This window comes from Telmatherina bonti, assembly GCF_933228915.1.
Source record: "Telmatherina bonti genome assembly, chromosome: 5".
Taxonomy (NCBI): Eukaryota; Metazoa; Chordata; class Actinopteri; order Atheriniformes; family Telmatherinidae; genus Telmatherina; species Telmatherina bonti.
In genome coordinates this window covers 35975939-35995713 of record NC_136623.1, presented here as the reverse complement: position 1 = coordinate 35995713, position 19775 = coordinate 35975939, and the positions used below count along the sequence as shown (strand labels likewise).

The following is a 19775-nucleotide window of genomic DNA, read 5'->3' as shown; positions in this document are numbered from 1 at the left end:
GCTCAACTTTTTAAAAAAATGCGTTGAAAAATTTAAGCGCGTTGCTTACTTAGAAAGGTTTCCTTTAAACAGATGATGTGTAGTCCTCTAAGATGACATTTATATGTCTAATCGTTGCTGTTTTAGCTATAAGCACCTTGAGAATGTCTGCCTTCGGCAACCAGTGAATGTATACGTGAGAAATATGGACTGACCTTGTGTTGTCCTGAGTGTTTCACATCTGTGATGTGATCACACACATTTCTGAACCTTTTTTAAAACATTTAGATGTAGACCTGCTAGTAATACATCTGAAACTGCTGCTCTTGGTCATCGTGTTAAGTCCCAAACCAGAGGTTCATCAATACGGAACAATGATATTAATAATATGTTCATTACACTTTGTGGTGTGGTGATGAAGGTTGGACTAGTGGTGACTCAAAATGTGTGTGTGTGTGTGTGTATGTGTGTGTGTGTGTATGTGTGTGTGTGCTCTGCAGGTTTACCCTTCTCCCAGCTGAATCATCTCTGTAAGTTCTGTGACGTGGAGGCTTCAAACTGCAGCGGTGCAGGAACCTGCACGACCAACTGCTCCATCAACTCCATCTGTGCCAATAACACAGAGGTCTGTGTCTCCATCTGGTAGGTACCCGACGGCCAAAACGGCCTTCATCGCTCTCGTCTGACTTAACAGGTTTTACTTATTATTTTACTTTTATTTTGCTTATCATTAACAAGTTTTACTCATTATTTTACTTTTATTTTACTTATCATTAACAGGTTTTACTTATTATTTCACTTTTATTTTACTTATCATTAACAGGTTTTACTTATTATTTTACTTTTATTTTACTTATCATTAACAGGTTTTACTTATTATTTTACTTATTATTTTACTTTTATTTTACTTATCATTAACAGGTTTTACTTATTATTTTACTTATCATTAACAGGTTTTACTTCACTCTTTATCAGGTTCACCTTGCCAGAAGCAGGTTGAACCAACTTTCTTTCCAAACCATTTTAATTCCTGATAATAAAGATTTCACAAGATATTGGAAACATTCCTCCTCATCTGGACTCTGGTCTGGACTCTGGTCTGGTCTCTGGTCTGGTCTCTGATGTAGACTCTTGTCTAGATTCTGGTCTGGTCTCTGGTTTGGTTTCTGATCCAGTCTCTGGTCTGATCTCTAATCTGGTCTCTGATCTGGACTGTGGTCTGATCACTGATATGGACTCTGGTCTGGACTCTGGTATGGACTGTGGTCTGGACTCTCGTCTGATCTGGCCTGGTCTCTGGTCTTGCCTCTGGTCTGGACTCTGATCTGGTCTCTGATCTGGACTCTGGTCTAGTTTCCGGCCTGGTCCCTGGTATGGTCTCTGATCTGGACTAGTTGACATGAGCCTGGATCTAAGAGAACTGCTTAGTTTACATGCTCTGAACGTAACACAGATGCATTCTGGGCCTGAACCATTCTGGGATTCTGTAAACAATCAGCAGTAGTTTAAAATCTTGTGAATGACTGGAAACCAGTATATACTGGAAACCAGTGTAAAGATATTGAAACTGGTGTAATGTATTCAGATCTCTTAGTCCTAGTTAAACCTCTTTCAGCGACATCTGGATAAGCTGTAGATGTTTAATGCTCTTTTTAGGAAGTCCTGTTAAAAGACCATTCCAGTAATCCAGTCTACTGGTTTTACTGGGAAGTCCTGTTATATGACGGTTCCAGTAATCCAGTCTACTGGTTTTACTGGGAAGTCCTGTTATAAGACGGTTCCAGTAATCTAGTCTACTGGTTTTACTGGGAAGTCCTGTTATATGACGGTTCCAGTAATCCAGTCTACTGGTTTTACTGGGAAGTCCTGTTATAAGACGGTTCCAGTAATCTAGTCTACTGGTTTAACTGGGAAGTCCTGTTATAAGACGGTTCCAGTAATCCAGTCTACTGGTTTTATTGGGAAGTCCTGTTATATGATGGTTCCAGTAATTCAGTCTACTGGTATAACTGGGAAGTCCTGTTATAAAATGGTTCCAGTCTACTGGAGATGAATGATGGAGGAGTTTCTACTGGTCTTTCTGGGAGGATAAACTTTCCATTCTGTTGATGTTTCTGATGGTTAAAAGCTTCTCAGTGAAGCTTTGATGTGACTGCTGAAAGTCACATCTGAGTCTATCTGAGTCTCCAAGGTTACAGACCTGGTCGGTGATTTTAAGAGTCTGAGTTTCCAGGTGTTTACCAACGATGACCCTCTTCTCTTGCTACCAAACAGAAGAATCTCAATTTTGTCTTCCTTTAATTGTAGAAACATTTCTCTCATCTAGGTGTTTATTTGCTCCAAACACTGGTACAGTAAGTGTGTAGGACTGCAGTCATCTGGTGACAAAGACACATAAAGCTGTATATTGTCCACATAACTCTGATAATTAATGTTCTAAAGTATTTGACCCAAAAGGAGCACAAACAAGTTGAACAGTAGAGACTCAAATACTGACGCCTGAGGTGCTCCACAAGTCATGTCCACTTCCTCAGATTCATAGCTGCTGATCGTAACTAAACAACTCTGGCCTTCCAGATATGACCTGAATTGATTGAGGAAACTCCAACCCAGTTTCCAACCTCTCAACATGAGACAAGGTGATTGGGATGAATGGGACCACATTATCCCCCTCCCCCTCTTTCCTTTCCGGACTGAAATATATGCTGGTCAACTTCACGAGAAAGCCAGCGGTATCTCCAAGGATCAAACACACCCTGGACACAAACTGTTTACGTTCCTTCTCTCTGGAAGGAGCACAGAGAGCACACACTAACAGACTGCACTGCAGCCTTCATCTACAGGCAGCGTTGGCAACCGTCTCCCCAGAACATCCCCTCTAACAGAAGAGTTATCATGCACCTTAAATTCATCAAGCTCAGTTGAATAGCTTAAATGTATAAGTTTTTATGTTTATTTTTATACATTAACATTAGTTTTTATTGTATTTTGTTGGTTAGATAAAATTTATGGTTCAGCGTGCAAAAATATTGTAATTCTGCTCAACTCTGTCTTGTTTCTCAGGAGAAAAAATGAAAGCAGCTTCACTATTGAAACTCTGTGCCACAACCCATTCACACCACTATACGGTGTTATGCTGGATGACTACAACAGCTCCACCTGTGTGATGAAGCAGAGGAACTCAACAACTGGGATGGCACACTTCTGCTCCTGCTCAAGCGAACTGTGTAATGAAAACCTCATCTTCTCCACTGAGGACAGTGAGTACATTAAATCAACATGCTCTTGTGTACGTTGTTAAGAGAGGTGTAAATTACAAGTGTGATCAAAATATGATATTATATTAATATCATATAGCTTTTTAATATTATATAAATGGACCACAATGCGATTGTGATTCAGAGCAATTTAATATGTGAAAGAAAACGAAGGAAACTCGTTTAACCTGCTGATCTCTGGTCATATTCTCACGGAAAAAAGCCTAAATATTCAAATAAGTTAGGAGTTATTTTGCTCCAAAGTTTCATGGCTGCCCTTTATCGCTGATTCTGTTCATAACTTTTATAGACAGAATTTCAAGGCACAGCTGACGTGTTGAGAGAATCCGGTTTAGTGGCCCAGGATCAGGTCTGTGCTCGTTGCAGATGATGTGGTTCTGTTGGCTTCATTTGATCTCCAGCTCTCGCTCAAACGTGTTGCAAACAAGCGTGAAGCTGAGAAGAAAATCAGCACTTCCAAATCTGAGACCATGTCCTCAGCTGGAAAAGGGTGGAGTGTCCTCTCTGGGTCGGTAATAAGGTTCTGGTCAAACTGGAGGAGTACAGTAACCCCGGACATATATATGAGCGAGGGAAGGATGAAATGTGAGATTGACAGGTGGATCACTGCGGCGTCTGCAGTGATGTAGTTTCTGCATCAGTCTGTTGAGGTGAAGAAGGAGCTGAGCCAGAAGGCGAACCTATTGATGTGCCAGTTGATCTACGTTTCGACTCTCACCGATGGTCACAAGCTGTCCGTAGTGACTGAAAGAATGAGATTGTGAAAACAAGCAGGTGAAAAGAGATTCCTCCGCAGGGTGGCCGGGCTCTCCCTTAGAGATAGGGCGAGGAGCTCGGTCATCCAGGAGGAGATCAGAGTAGAGCCGCTGCTCCTCCTCATCGAAAGGAACAAGTTGAGGTGGCTCGGGCATCTGGTCAGGATGCCTCCTGGACCTCCCTGGTGAGGTGTTCCTGGCATTCCCCTGTGGAAGGATACCCCAGGGAGGATCCAGGAGATGCAGGAGGGATTATATCTCTCAGCTGGCCTCTCCAAACTTTTGACTGGCAGTGCATACTGATATTTACATGTCTTATAAAATCTCACAAGTGTTCCTTTATCATGACTCTGAAAGTATTCAAATAAGCCTTGTGGTTGCAGAGATATACTCATTTCATTATGGGTTTGCAAATTTCCACACCTACAACATATACACAGGCCTGAAAGGTTAAATGACCAGCAATGTTTCGGTTCGATGATCTTAAGAAACTCCCCCACTTTATCTGTGTTGTTTCACCACAAAACACAAAAATATTTATTCCTACTAAAGATTTTTAAAAAATATCCACAGTTAATTTTTTTAAACACACCTACAAGCTTCCTAACACATCTGGATGGTAAATATAGTATATTCAAAGTGGTAGATACCGGAGCAGTAGGTTACCTTTACCGTTTTCAGTGTGCAGTTAAAACATGCAACTCATACATTTCCAGCAGCTTTTCCTATAATTTGTTGATAAACGTGTTTTTTTTCTCTCATCTTTTCTTGGGTAGTATTCCACTTCTCAAGCAAATAAACAAATCATGGTCATAGTCAGTTAAAGAAGCGAAGATAAGCTGTGTTTACACAGCTGTTGTTGCATATCAGGTATCAACTGTAAAATCAACGACTTGCTGGAGCAGAACATCTGCTCTCCTTCCTCATTTTTCACTGTAAATATTTTTTTTTTTTATCCATCATTGTAGATAATCAATCCTCTGTACTGTCTTCTCTGTCTTTCCTTTTTGCTCCACTTCTATGACCTTCATTCAAACCTCTGACATGGAAATCTGTGTGTGTCCCGCCATGTAAAATCTATTCAAATGTTTACACCTAACTGGGAACTTTTTCAGGGTCTTATTTGGGTTCTGCTGTATTATGGAAATACGACAGAATGCACCATTATTATAAACAGGAAGTGGAAATACAGCGATCGAATGATGTGTAAACAACATTTTGGGGAATCCTCGTTGTGGTCATATACGTGCAGCTGGGTTCGGAGTGCCTTTACGGCACTGAGAAGAATAACTAGGTCTCTGTCTCAGCCTCCAAATATGTGTGTTTGTGTGTGTGTGTGTGTGTGTGTGTGTGTGTGTATGTGGAGGGAAGGGGGGGGGGGGGGGGGGGGGTGTAGTCCAACCACACTGGTTTCCTGTCTGTGTTTAACTCAAATCAGAAACATCTCCAACACATGGTGAACAGGCCCAATAGACACAGAACACCTCTGTGGTGAGCTAGTCTCTGTTTTATTCCTTCTAAGTTACAGTGTTATAACAACATATTAGAGTTTTCTTCCTCCCATCCCTCTCACTGAACTATATGTTTGAAGTATTTCACACACATGCTGCAGCTGATGTGCAGCAGGATGGCCAAATGATGAATCACAGCTCAGCATAGACAGTTTTCAAGTCTCCACCCAGCTAAAAACCAATCCAGGGAGCTTCATTTACTGTGCTTTCAGAGTACAGTACCCGGAAATTCTAAGTTTTATCCCTTACATGTTGCAGTCGCATCAATCCAAACTGAAAGTATCAAACATGGAAACGGTAATCATTTATAAGATAAATCGAATCCTCAACTGAGTCTGTTAGGTTGACGTCAAGTGCGGAGAATTCACATGCGGACTCGGCTTGGAGTTTCAACAATAATTTATTTGCTTCCTTCTGATCCTTGATTCCTTCCCAGGTGGATGCGGAAAACAGGTTCAGTCGGCAGGCAGACAAGCGGGGAGGCAAACCCAGCGGATAGAGAGGCGGGCAGGCAGGCAGGCGGGCAGGCAGGCAGGCAGGCAGGCAGACAAGCGGGGAGGCAAACCCAGCGGATAGAGAGGCGGGCAGGCAGGCAGGCAGGCAGGCAGGCAGGCAGGCAGGCAGGCGGGCAGGCAGGCAGGCAGGCGGGCAGGCAGGCAGGCAGGCAGGCAGGCAGGCAGGCAGGCAGGCGGGCAGGCAGGCAGGCAGGCGGGCAGGCAGGCAGGCAGGCAGGCAGGCAGGCAGGCGGGCAGGCAGGCAGGCAAGCGGCAGGACAGCAATCGGGCAAACAGGCAGGATCTCTGACGGGAAAAAACACACAGGTTATCGATCAGGACTACACACAGGGAAGAATCTTTCAGGCCGAGAGTTGTACCGCAGGACTGAAAGATTCTGGCGATGAACAGCAGGCCGGGCGGATCTTAAATAGTGCTGCAGCTGATTGCCAAGATGAAGATCAGGTGTTAGGATGCCAGACACGCCCACCAAGGAACAGGATCACAACAGAGTCTTTATCCACTGAATTGATGTATTGTGATTGAACTTGTTATTTAACAGCCTCAGTATTCAATCATTTACATTTTGGATTCACATCCAAGGTTCTGACCACTTTTAAGGTTTCATAACTACATGACAGCGTCATTAAACATCAAAATACCCGAGCATCTTCTTGCACGAACTCAACAAATCCTTACCAGGTGCTTCACGTATGACCACGTATGTAGTTTGTCAATCTGCGCTATCTGCTGGGGGTGTGTGGCATATTTCACTTCAACCATGGAGACCAAAAGCTGGAATATTACTTTGTTCGACAAGAAGGGGGGCAGAACATATCTTCCCTCGGTATAAATGTTATAGTGTGGTTATTTTGTCAGTTCTGGTTTCCTCTCTTATTTTGTAGTTTTTCTTGTGTTTCCTGTTTAGCCTTGTTCTCTGTTTGTTAGTTCACCTGGGTGCATATAGCTCATCCATTCAACCTGTGTGTTGTGTTTTCTGTGAATTAATTCCTCTGTTTCTGTTTGTACTCACCAGTTCATTGTGTTTGTTGCTTTTCATGGTCAGTTCTGTTCATTAAATAGGATTCTCAGCACCTCTTCTGCTTACCTGCCTCCCATTTCTGCAGTTGGGTCCATGTCTGCTTGGCTTCAACATTGACAATAAAACATGACCAGAGAGGAAGGGCACCAAAAGCGTAGGGATTGCACAGAAAGAAGCTTACACACAGATTCATACGTCTGAATATTTTGGGGTGTACATACTTCCAAGTTATGGTCGTGCGCCATCTTTCAATAGAAAAGCAGTCTATTTTACACGATGTCTCTGAGCTGTGATTCAGCTCTGTCAAGGCTGCATGATGAGATACATGCATATGTTCTGAAACATGGCGATCCGTGGAACCATTAAAACTTAAATGATCAAAATCAGGAGTTCTGTTTGGGATGTGAACAGTAATTGGTGTAAATCACAATATATCTGTGTTTCTATCAGTCTACACCTCTGTGGGTAAGGGTTGTGGTTCCTTCCTCTCTCTGAAGGCACATGCAGCAGGAAGTGCTTGTTTGGTTGCTGGACTGCTGCCATGGCTTGTTCTTCCACAAATGCCTGGCATTGTTCTTCCCCCATGTTACATTCCCGGGATGTGCTTTCAATTGTATTTGTATGTTACATGTGGTTTGTTGCCTCAGGCTCCCCCATGCTGATTGTCAGTGGTAAGAATCTGATGTGTGGCCAACCTAAAGTTTTTACAGAAATAGAAAGAGAATTCAGTGAGTAGCCTGAGAAGAGTTAATCAGCAGGGAAAAGTGTGATGTTTGACAGATAATTTGACAAAATTGTCTTGTTAGAGCTGATAAGAACAGAATACTCAGCCGCGTCCAGTCAAGACATGTTTCCACCAGGCTTCAGCCAAACTAACGGATCACACAAAAGGACATGGGCCAAGCTCCAAAATTTCACTTATCAGTACCACTTACGGTGGAAAATCTAGAAACAAATTTTTAAAAGCCACATGTCTATAGCTGATACTTTGGTATGATAACTGGTCCTAAGTGGTAGCTTTGGCACATGAAGTTCACCACTCCCTACAAGAAATTAGATTCATGGTTCTGGTGCATATTCTCCTCCATGCTCATCGTTTATGAGGTCATGTTTGGTAAAAGTTTTAATGGCTAGTTTGATAGCTTTCATTTTAAATGGTTTGTATCTGTCTAATGAATACAGAGGTGCACAGACTCTTCAAACTGTAGTTTTAAAGGCTTTCTGTCCTGCAGAAATGCTTCTAGCGTGTAGGAGCATGCAGGTGTCTGTCTCCTTTTATGAAAGACTTCAGCTCCTCTACAACCTTCCAGTCTTTTTCTCTCAGACGAAACCACGTCTCTCCACAGGCTGCAAATACCTGTTTGTGTCAAAGCTTCTTCTGGTTTTCTGACAGCTTCCACAGGTCCAAACTGAATCTAATCAAGGCAGTTTTGCTGTTTGTATTTCTTAAAAAACTTTTTTTTCCCACTGTGCAACATTTGTCTCAGGGCAATGTTCTTCCGCTGAGGGTGGAAAAATAGCCGTAGCAATGTTTGGTCTTTCCTGTGTACAATAAAGACCACATCTATTCACATACTCTTTCCTCCTTCATGCAAGTCTTGCACCTTTCAGTCTCTGAACAAGCCTCATTCCATCAAGGATGCATGCAGAGTGATCGATAACATCTTCAGCTACTGTTCCTGATCTCTCCGACAGGAGTCGCCTTGTTGGTCTTTCCTAGTGGATCCATCTGGATTTGACAGGGACCAAGGCAGAACCGCTTAGTTAAGTTTACTCAGAAGGGCTTTGAAGCTTGCAGCCTTACATTTTCAGGTTGACTCAGCTTGTTTTTTTTTTAACCATCCTAACACACTGGATCAAAGTGTTAGGCAAAGTTAGAAACAGACAAACAACATTTTAGTTAACCAAGTCTGCCAACATTGTCTTAAAAATGACTCATTCTCAGCCCTGATGCTTCACATCTATTTTACAAAGAGCAAAACAATTATATATCTTGTGAGACTGCTGCAGGAAGTCATTGCCCACCGACAAATTAGTCACCACATAAATAAAACCAAGCAAATGTTCTGTTTTCGCTTCAGTTTTTATCATGTTAGATAAATTTTGGAGTACAGTGATAGTGTACTCCAACATCACAAAGACTGTTTGAGGATTTTTAGGATTTTCATCATATCAGATAACAGTAGATGATCTAGTCAGTATCTATGTATTTTCTGTAGCTAATAGATTTATATAAATTATTTTTGGTTCGGCTCACATGCATCCTCCAGGATCCTGCTAAAAGTCTAGAACTGGTGAAGTTTTCTATGACCTGGATGAAAACAACACTGCTCCTCCTCAGTCCAAGCTTCACTGGCCAATGGACGCTCCTCTCCAGGCCTTAGCAGGGATGCAGACAGGTATGAGCCCCTGTTGTTGAACACACGCCCTTCAGTCCCCCCGTTTTGAAGAGTAGGACCACCTTCCCTGTTGTTGAACAAGACAGTTCAACAGCATCCAGAACATTGAGGAACTTCTGGTGGGTCTCATCTACCCCCTGCCCAATGCTCTGCTCCCCAGGAGCATTTTAACCACCTCTTTGCTCCAGATATGGGAAAGCCCGTCCACAGACTGCTTCCTCATTGGATCTGAACACCTGATGACCAAATTAACTGTATTTAGTTCTTCACATATTTTAGATCCTCAAGAAGATCTAGGTTTTGAAAAGTTTTGTGCACTTAAACTAAATAAAACAAACAAGTAATGTACTTACCGTATTTTCACGACCATAAGGCGCACATAAAAGTCTTAGATTTTCTTCAAAATGTGCGGCGCGCCCTATAGTGCAGTGTGCCCTTTGTGTGCATGTTGTTGTTGTTGTTGATGGTGTAATCGGACGTAGCAGAGAACACCATGAGAACGTTAAAGGGTGAAGTGTGGGCGTTGATCACATATAAAAGAACAGGTATGTGCGTTATGCAGAACACCTTTTTCTAACAACCCTGAAAATGGCAAAAAGACACGCTTATGAAGCACAGTTTAAACTGAAGGCCATCAACTACGCCAAGCAACGTGGAAATCGAGCAGCCGAGAGAGAATTTAAGATTAATGAATCGATGGTTCGCAAGTGGAGGAAGATGGAAAACGATCTCCGACAGGTAAAGAAGACGCAGCTGAGTTTCCGTGGACATAAGGCGAGGTGGCCCGAGTTGGAGGAAAGACGCTTGGGAAACAACGTGTCTGCTGGCAATGTTGTCCACGCTTTCGCTAAAGCCGGCATCATTTCCGAGGAGCCGCACGGCACGGAAAGTGACTCTGACAGTGAAGAAAGTGAAGCTCGCATGTTTGCTGGAGATTTAGCGCAGCTGTTCAATTCAGAAACAGAGGATGAGGACTTTGATGGGTTTGACTGATGACGATTACCGGTAAAAAAAAATGTGAGTACCAAACTCAGTTTTGGTCCTGGTCTATTGTTAAATACGCACACTTGTGTGCTTGTTTTATCCGTGTGTTTTACCATCCCCACGCCCATTGATGGTTGATTGATGATTACAAAATGTTAGTACTTTGTAATCAATACTTAAATAAAGCACAACCAAACTCGGTTTTGCTCCCGCTCTATTTTTAAAAAGGCATACTTGTATGTAAGGGGGAAGTGTGGGCGTGGATTGTACCGGTATATAAAACCCGCGCCCTATGGTCAGGTGCGCCTTATGTATGTGTTAAATACAGAAAGGGCGCACATAACTGAGACTGCTCCTTTTAGTACGGTGCGCCTTATGGTCGTGAAAATACGGTAGGTTAAGTCTTTCCTAAGAAGTTATATCTGTGATTTTTGGAGACTGTGTGTGCAGAGTGTGCTTATCGTATGTGCGCAACTTCTGGGCAGACCGGAGGACTTTCTTACAGAATCTCTCTGTCAGTGAAAGGGGCAACACACACTCCAGATATTCATGTCTCGTTTCTTTTGGAGACGACAAGAAGTTCTATAAACTACGTATTTATTGTCGCAACCATAATGAGATTCTTTGACAGTTTTGAAACTGGTCAAAGATAATCATCGTCCAGGCCAGGACATCTCATCATCTCTGAACCAGCAGTTGTTTCTGATCAGAAATGACTCATCTCTCCTTTCAGACGCCATCCGTTACATTTGTTTCAAAGCTGGTGAGCTGTGTGCAGCAGGAAGGGAGGGGGTGGTAGTAAACACTGTCTTGTCACAGTAACTAACTTGTTTTAGCGATGTGTTTACAGCTGTGAAGATCAGGGTTACATGTTTGCAGGCACTCTGAAGTGGAAGCAACGAGATGAAGGTAGAACTGATATATTCTTGTGTAGTCAGTGTTTTTTCCACACAGATGATCCCTTCCAAGGCATTTCATGGCTTATTTTTGCGTTGCTTATGATGAACATCATCTTTGTCTTGGCATGAAAAAGGAATTTTTGATGCGAGCGGGCTGTTTTTATTCTGATGATAAATAAGAACTGGGGAAAAATAATTAAATCAATATTGATTCAGCCCACAAAGAGGAAGAGAGGAAGAAGAACTATAAAAATGGATCTTTCGATGTTCCAAGATGGGATTTTTTTGCTCATACTTTTACAGTCAGCTGTGGAATCTGAACTACTCATCACTGAGTACATCAGTCATTCCAGAACACAGCTGACTGCTTTGTAGGAAAATGGCTCCAGCAGACCTTCAGAAGTAGAAGAGGGATAGATAGAGGAGCAGAACAAAGAGAAGGAAGGTAATGTTTTGCTGGAGAAACATAAAGCATCTCTATGAAGCAGCCTGGGATGAAAAGATCGCGTTGTTACCATAACAAGTAAATAGTGAGCATGAAACCGACTTTCACTAAGTGTTCCCAGCCTCGCTGTGGCTGGATTCCTCCACACGATGCCCTGACATGATACCAGCTGGGATAAACGCAGATATTTATAAACTTTTAGTTGGGTTTAATCTACATTTTGAAAGATGAAAAATAACTTTCTCTTTCATGTTGATATACTGAACAAAAAGGTCTGTCATGATGCAGCAGCTGCAAAACATATTACTAGTTATGTTAAAGCTGCATTCACTTATTTATGACTAATTTATGACTAATGGCCGTCTAATGTTACAGCTAAATGTAGCTGGATGAATTGTTTTATCCTTTTTCTGTTTAGGTCTGAACTCTGGTTACCAGCATAGTCATATAAAAATTAAATACAGGTTTAATGTAATATAGTTGGATCAGGAAAGGATTTATAAATGCTAAAAAAAAATCATCATTCATTCATTCTCCTAGAGTAACCTATTAAACTAACATGCATGTCTTTGGACGGTGGGAGGAAGCCGGGGTACCAGGAAAATGTTAAAAAATGAAAAACAACTATCACAAAGTTGTTGCCAAAGAAAAGTACACATAATGCATCACTTTTCACATCCAACACAGTTTGTGTTCATAAAACAGGTTTAGACGTAGCTGGTGCAGATTCCATCCAAACACCAGACCGACATTACAAGCACTATTTATAAAATGTGCATTTAGAGCTAAAAAAAATTACTTGTTTTGTAAAATGTAAAAAACAACAGAGTTCAATTATTTGCAAATTTCATAAATCTATATTTTATTCCCAGTAGAAAAACAAACAATAAATGCAAAAACTGAGAAATATAAGCATTTCATGGGAAACGAGCTCATTTTTATTCCGACTGGCAGCAAAGTGTCTCTAAAACGTTGGAACTTGAGCAGCTAAAGGCTGGAAAAGTAAAAACAATTGGAGGAGTATTTGACTGCTAATCAGGTTAATTGGCAGCAGGTCGTAATATGAGAATTTCAGAGAGGCAGAGTCTCTCATGTAAAATACCAGAGAGGTTCACACTGATCTGAGATCGATAAGATTAGCAAGAAGTAGAAGACTGTGCTGGAATTCGACCTGAAACTTGAGCATGGTATTAATATTGCCACTGGTTGGAGTGAAGGTTCTGAAAATAATCTTTAAGCACTTTGTTTACCGTTTCATCTAACACATGTATAACTGGCCAAACTCCACTTTATTTTTGGGGATTTCTACACATTGCCCTACAAACATCACCCAAACAAAAGGGAATATTTGGATGGTTGACTGGCCGATGTTGTGGTTCCATTTTCAGCCAGCTGACTCTGATGGAACATCATGCTCTTAAACTACCATAAACAACATGGGGACTTTCCGCTGCATGTATTTTAGGAGCCATGGGACTGTAAATATTGTGTGCTTTTTTTAATTCCTTTCTATTTTTGTTCTTTTTGTGATGCAATTCGTATTTCCTGCATGGAGGAATTAACAGTTAACCAAACCATGCTGTGAGCTTCAACAAAGACCTAAAACAGTGAAGTGTCAGCTGCAAATCAAAGTGAAAGAAAAAGAAAATACTCAAAAGAAAAAGACTTCTTCTGCAGGACAACTTCATGAATGAAACAGACACATTCTTCACCATGGTGGTCAGTTTTAGTATTGTTAATAAGAATAAAATGATATAAAAAAAAAAATTTAAAAAAAAGCAGCAGGATTTAGGAATGTTGTCTACATAGTAACATTTGTCTTTTTTTGTTGTGGTTCCTTTTGTGATTATTAGCTTTTGATTGTTTGTGTTTATACATTACATAACATCCATTGATTCATTCATTGACTGATTCATTTAGTAGCATTTAGTCCAATTTGGGGTTATAGTCCATTTCCACCAGCACCCACTGAACCCAGCCCAACACTTCTCCTGATTTGCAGTCATTTCCATCAGACTCTATCAGGCCGAACAGACACATTTTTAGCATCTACTCCGTTGGATGTGATGATAATGGGGTGTGTACAGTTTGCAGGCTGCTATCGGCCAGACGTTTATGTCACTTGATGAATCATGAGTGACTCCTGATGACAATGTTGGGTTGTATAAGTAGCACAAAAGTCAAAATGCAAACAAATAAAAAACATGTCAGTGTTTTACTTTAGGCTGCCCATAGGCTTGTGAAGCATGCAAGCCAAACATGCATTTCTTTTAAACAAAACATTCATAAACATCCAGAATAAAAGGGTCCAAGAATAGATGGTGAGAGATCATGAACAAAAACTCAAGGTGGAACTTCTCCTCATTGTATAAAACGTCCCGGTGCATTAAGTCAACATGGAAACCATTGTGTTGTGAAGAAGACCTGCATGTGCAAATCTTCAGCTGTTGCCTACAAGCAGCTTTTTTCTGAGCTATTCTGTGTATGTACACACACACACACACACACACACACACATATATATATATATATATATATATATATATATATATATATATATATATATATATATATATATATATATGCATATACATTGAGTCTGAATGGGCTGTGTTCCGTGCCTCTATTGCTGAGGCGGCCAGCCGGAGCTGTGGCTGCAAGGTCGTTGGTGCCTGTTGTGGCGGTAATCCCAGGACTCGTTGGTGGACACCAGCAGTGAGGGATGCCGTCAAGCTGAAGAAGGAGTCCTATCGGGCCTTCTTGGCCTGTGGGACTCTGGAGGCAGCTGATGGGTACCGGCGGGCTAAGCGGCATGCGGCTTCGGCCGTTGCCGAGGCAAAAACTCGGGCATGGGAGGAGTTCGGCGAGGCCATGGAGAAAGACTTCCGGACGGCTTCGAGGATATATATATATGTATATATGTATATATATATATATATATATGTATATATATATATATATATATATATATATATGTATATATGTATATATATATATATATATATATATATGTATATATATATATATATATATATATATATATATATATATATATATATATATATATATATATATAATATATATATATATATATATATATATATATAAGTCTTTCTCCATGGCCTCGCCGAACTCCTCCCATGCCCGAGTTTTTGCCTCGGCAACGGCCGAAGCCGCATGCCGCTTAGCCCGCCGGCACCCATCAGCTGCCTCCAGATGCATACATATATATATATATATATATATATATATATATATATATATATATGTATATATATGTATATATATGTATGTATATATATATATATATATATATATATATATATATATATATATATATATATATATATATATATATATATATATATATATATATATATATATATACTTTTACATATACTTTTATATATACTTTTTTTTAGATACTTTTTTTTTACATATATACTTTTTTTTTCAGTGAAGAAAATGCAGGTATATGGAACTGATGGATAATCTGACATGGAAGCAGTCTGTTTAAAGCCTGTTTAAAATGACTGCCATCTATTCACCCATCACCTGTTTCAGCCATGAAATAATTTTGCCTAAAAGGTAAAAAGTTCCTCTTAAACATCCTACCAGCTTCTAACAACTGGTTTGAGGATTAAGAGTATGAGTCAGACATGGCAAGATTCAAAGTCCTAGCATTTATATCCTTTTACAGGCAAACATGCTAATAATGAGAGTGATTACAAGCCTGAGGCAAAAATCCTTCAATTCATATGAGCTACGTGTGAAATGTTCAGGAAACACTGGTATCCTTCTTGGAAAAGGCAACAGTAATCCTACAACCAGTTTGTACAAGCATTGAATGATTGGCTGTGTTTGTACCGCACCTACACACACTTAAACTGCCTTTACATTTACACTCTCAACATGGCCGTGAGACAACAAGGAATTAAACTTGGAACCCTTAAAACCTCCAAGCAATCTTAAAACCCTTAAAAAGCAAACACTCATGTACTGAAATGTGCAATGTGAACAGAAGAGTCTGAGTGCCGGGCAGTGTTGTTGGACGGGGGGGGGGGGGGGGGGGGGGGGGGGGGGGCTTGTGTGTTTAATGCTTCTGATTCATTGCATTAGAGGTTTTGCCAGGAGTAATCTCAGAAAGACATATGGCTCTGTCCTCTTGCAAATCGACTACCACACAAACACAAGCAGAGGATGTTCTTTATCCATCCATTTTAGATTTATTTGATGTGACAGCAGTAGTAAAACTTGCTGATAAGACAACTTAAAACCTTGTGAGTCAAGTCATTAATGAGGCTGGAATACAGATATTCTGGCACTGCGGTTAAAACCAGCCGTGACTTTTAGATAACATGCTACTACACAGGTTAGCTTACCTTCATCCTCCAAATATGTTTATTACTTATGTCACGTGCTATTTTGGGTTCAAATAAATAAAAAGTTAGGGTAATCCAATGTTCTTTAGTTGTTTTTTTTTTTTTTTTACCTAGTCAGTCCCGTTCCACATTCCTATCCTTACCCTCCCTTCACCTCTTCTTCTCACACATCATGTAAGATAAAGTGGTGTAAAATAAGCTTTAAACAAAAACACTTTCGTAAAGCAAAACCTACACTTAAGTGTAATGGTGTTTTCCTGTCCATATACAAAGTTGTCTGCATGTACCATCATTATCATCATCATGACTCATATAATATCTTAACAAATGACCAAGGAAGTTAATCTTTTGACAGACCCCAAGTCTTGTATGAGAAAGTTTAAACACAGGGAAATGATGCAGTGTATTCTGTTTTGTTCTGAATTTCAACACTCGGTGCTGGCATCATACTTCATATCATAGTGGACACAATATTTAGTACATTTAGTACCCTCAGGACAGCAGCTCTGGACACCCCTGGTCTACACTTATCTCACTTGGAAACAGTGTGTTATTAACAAAACCAACTGCCTACACATCATAAGATGTGCAAATGTATGTGATTTGTGAATTTTTATGTATTGACCTCAGAGTTTTATAGTTTGTTTATACTGTGGCGATTAAAGCATGTAGTTTTTTATGATATACCTTAACATGTCATGAATTTCCACCATGTAAACAAACTTAATTAAACTGTTGGTTCATCTTTAGTAATTTAGTCTATCACTTTATTTTAAAGCAAGAAAAACATCCTGATCAGCACTTGTTAAATATTTAATCAGAAGTTTACATTTATGTGAAATTTCAGTTTCAGTATAATTAACTGATTAATTACTTTTCCATCTTATTGGTTGATATTTTTGTTTGAGTCTTCATGGCGCCATGCGGTTGGAAAATCTTCCTGCAAATTAGATGTAGTACGGTACCAGTTCTTCACTGGTCAGTCGTAGGTTCGTCTCCGTCCAGTCAAAATGGCCGTTTTGCTCAGACGGGTAACATTCCCCTGAGAGACCGAATGAGACACTCTTTGAAAAGATGCCCAGCCGGCGCAGCCCAGACCAGAACGGGCCGATGCAAACAGGCTTTCAACTGTTCTCTCCCCGTCGCTGCAGCTCTGAGGGTTGGCTACCATTCTCTCCAGACTGCCAGGGTGGAGTTATTGCTCCAGCTCATGAGGCTTTAAACACTAGCTTTGTTGGTAGCGTCCAGACATATTTACCAGGTTTAGAAGCCTTTCTCTTCTGGGATCACATGTGGAAACACGCAGACTGATATGTTTAAATGTACTTTATGTGTAGTATTGTAGGATTCGTACTACATTGTGAAGTGGGGGAAAATGTTTTCCTAGCGCAGGTTTAGGAATGGCTTCATTGCTATGGACTTGCTGTTGGACTGCTATTGTAAAAGCACTGGAAGAAAACCAGGGTTGCTCTGTGCACAAACATGGCAGCATACTCCCCCGACACCCTCCTTTATTTCTCAACCTTCCCACAACCTTTGTTTTTAATAACCTTTCTGAAATGGTGCGATCTTGGTCCTCATCACTTTAGGGCATGGTTTTAATTTCAGGAATGTTGTGTATTTTTGTGCGTTGTAGCACTCTGATAGTTTCTATAATGACATAAGGGGAAAGAGATGTTCACATGTAGATTTGTACAAAAACAGTAAACGCTAATCAGCATAACATTTTAATATCTTGGAACAACTCAACATTTCCTGCAGCTGCTCCCAGTAAAGCCAAACTTTACAGTGATGCATGTCCTTCACCAAGCTCACCGCACAGCTCAAAGTGAGTCTTAATGTGATGTATTACCTCAGAGTAGTTTAGCTTTTAAATGGGAAGTCCCTGTGTCTTTACTTTGAGTTTAGTTTACTTGAGATCTGTTGATCTCTTACATATGCACAGGTTTTCATGGAAAAAGAAATCTGACTAGGTCCACCTTGCTATAACCAGGTTGGACTCCAGAGCTGCATTAATGCTAGGTGGAAAAATCCCTCAGAGATTTTTCTCACAATTGACATGAAGCATCATTCAGCTGCTGCACATCATGATGAGAATCTCCAGTTCCACCACATCATAAGGAGAATGCAGTGTGCATTCTGTACGTGGCCAAACGAGTAACAAACGACAGCTGAAGCTTATGACTTTTTAAGTTGATCCCACCAAACAGGGATTTCCTCTAAGTTTTTAACAGCCATGTGTTACGATCACTGAATTCAGCTCTAATATTCAGTAAGCTTCAACATCTAGAAAAAAGTCATTTTTTTGGTGCTTCCAGCCAAAACAGTTACATAAACAAAGCATTGTGAGTGTATATAAATTGTTTTGTGTTCTCAACTAAGTCTATTTAACTATTTAAGGGGTCATATAAAGCTCTTTATAGGTTACCAATGTCTCAAAAGGCTGTTGAGTTAACGGACAGATAAACCCATAAATGTTGTTACACATGTTTAAACTTCCTACAGCTTGTCATGATTTTGTTTTCTCTGTCATTTTCCCAGTTGTGGATCCATCCCCTCTGGCGTCTGTGATCCTCATTAGCATGCTGCCCCTGCTGGTGATGGGGATTATAGTTATTGGAATGTTCTATTGGTGCCGAACGCATCGGCGACACCAGCTCAATCAAGAATGGGAGAGTGGTATTAAGAAGTGCAAGCCGATTGCCAGTGGGCTGGACTGCAGTGATGCCTGTGCCATTATAGGGGATGACAATGGGTCAGACAGCAGCTCAACTCATGCCAACAACCTGAACCACAACAACGAGCCACTGCCAATAGACCTCGATCTGCTGGTAGGCATGAATATCATCATATCAGACTTAATCTAAGGAGCTGCTCTGCTTTTAACTCAAATGATCCATCTGGTCCATGTGATGGTGTGCAGGTCGGAAAGGGTCGCTTTGCTCAGGTGTACAAGGCTAAACTAAAGCAGACAACCTCGGATCAGTTTGAAACGGTGGCTGTGAAGATTTTCCCCTATGAGGAGTATGCTTCCTGGAAGAACGAGAAGGACATCTTCTCTAACACAGACCTGAAACACGAGAACATCCTGCACTTCCTGACCGCTGAGGAGAGGAAGGTGGAGAAACAGTACTGGCTCATAACTGCGTTCCACCCCAGAGGAAACCTTCAGGTGAGAGCAGTGTACTGCTTTCCTGTTCTGAGAGGATCTGTTTGGTATATATAACCTCATTACCACCGTACGGTGACAAAGCATACCACTGGAGCGCCAACGGAACCAGTGGGAATAAAGATGTTAAAGGATAATAGTAACTTTCAGCTCATTATACGTCTACACCACAGGAGTACCTGACACGAAACGTGCTCAACTGGGAGGAACTGCAGGTGTTGAGCAGCTCTTTAGCGAGGGGTGTCGCACATCTCCACAGCGACCACCTCCCCTGTGGTCGCCCGAAGGTAAGACTGAAGCCTTTCCTCCACCTTCTCCGGTGAAAAACACCTTCCCAAAACAGAAGCATATCAGAAATATCTCAGGGAGTATTTGCAAGGATGAGCTTGGAGATGATGTTGCAGGAAAAATAAAGTATCTGAAGTCAGATGATTTTTT

At 40.9% G+C, this 19775-nt stretch overlaps 1 protein-coding gene across 2 annotated transcripts in view; it reads left to right on the top strand.

The window, feature by feature from the left end:
* The window catches only part of tgfbr2b (transforming growth factor beta receptor 2b), a 41614-nt gene that overhangs the window by 8197 nt on the left and 13642 nt on the right, over positions 1–19775 (top strand). Inside the window, exons 2-6 of one of the 2 annotated variants that reach the window (XM_079240713.1) lie at positions 480–621; positions 3043–3239; positions 18710–18999; positions 19092–19340; positions 19511–19624. In XM_079240713.1, coding sequence (XP_079096839.1) covers positions 480–621; positions 3043–3239; positions 18710–18999; positions 19092–19340; positions 19511–19624 — 992 coding nt within the window. Of the gene's footprint in view, positions 1–479; positions 626–3042; positions 3240–18709; positions 19000–19091; positions 19341–19510; positions 19625–19775 lie in introns of both variants that reach the window. The other variant, XM_079240714.1, reaches the window with a different exon arrangement.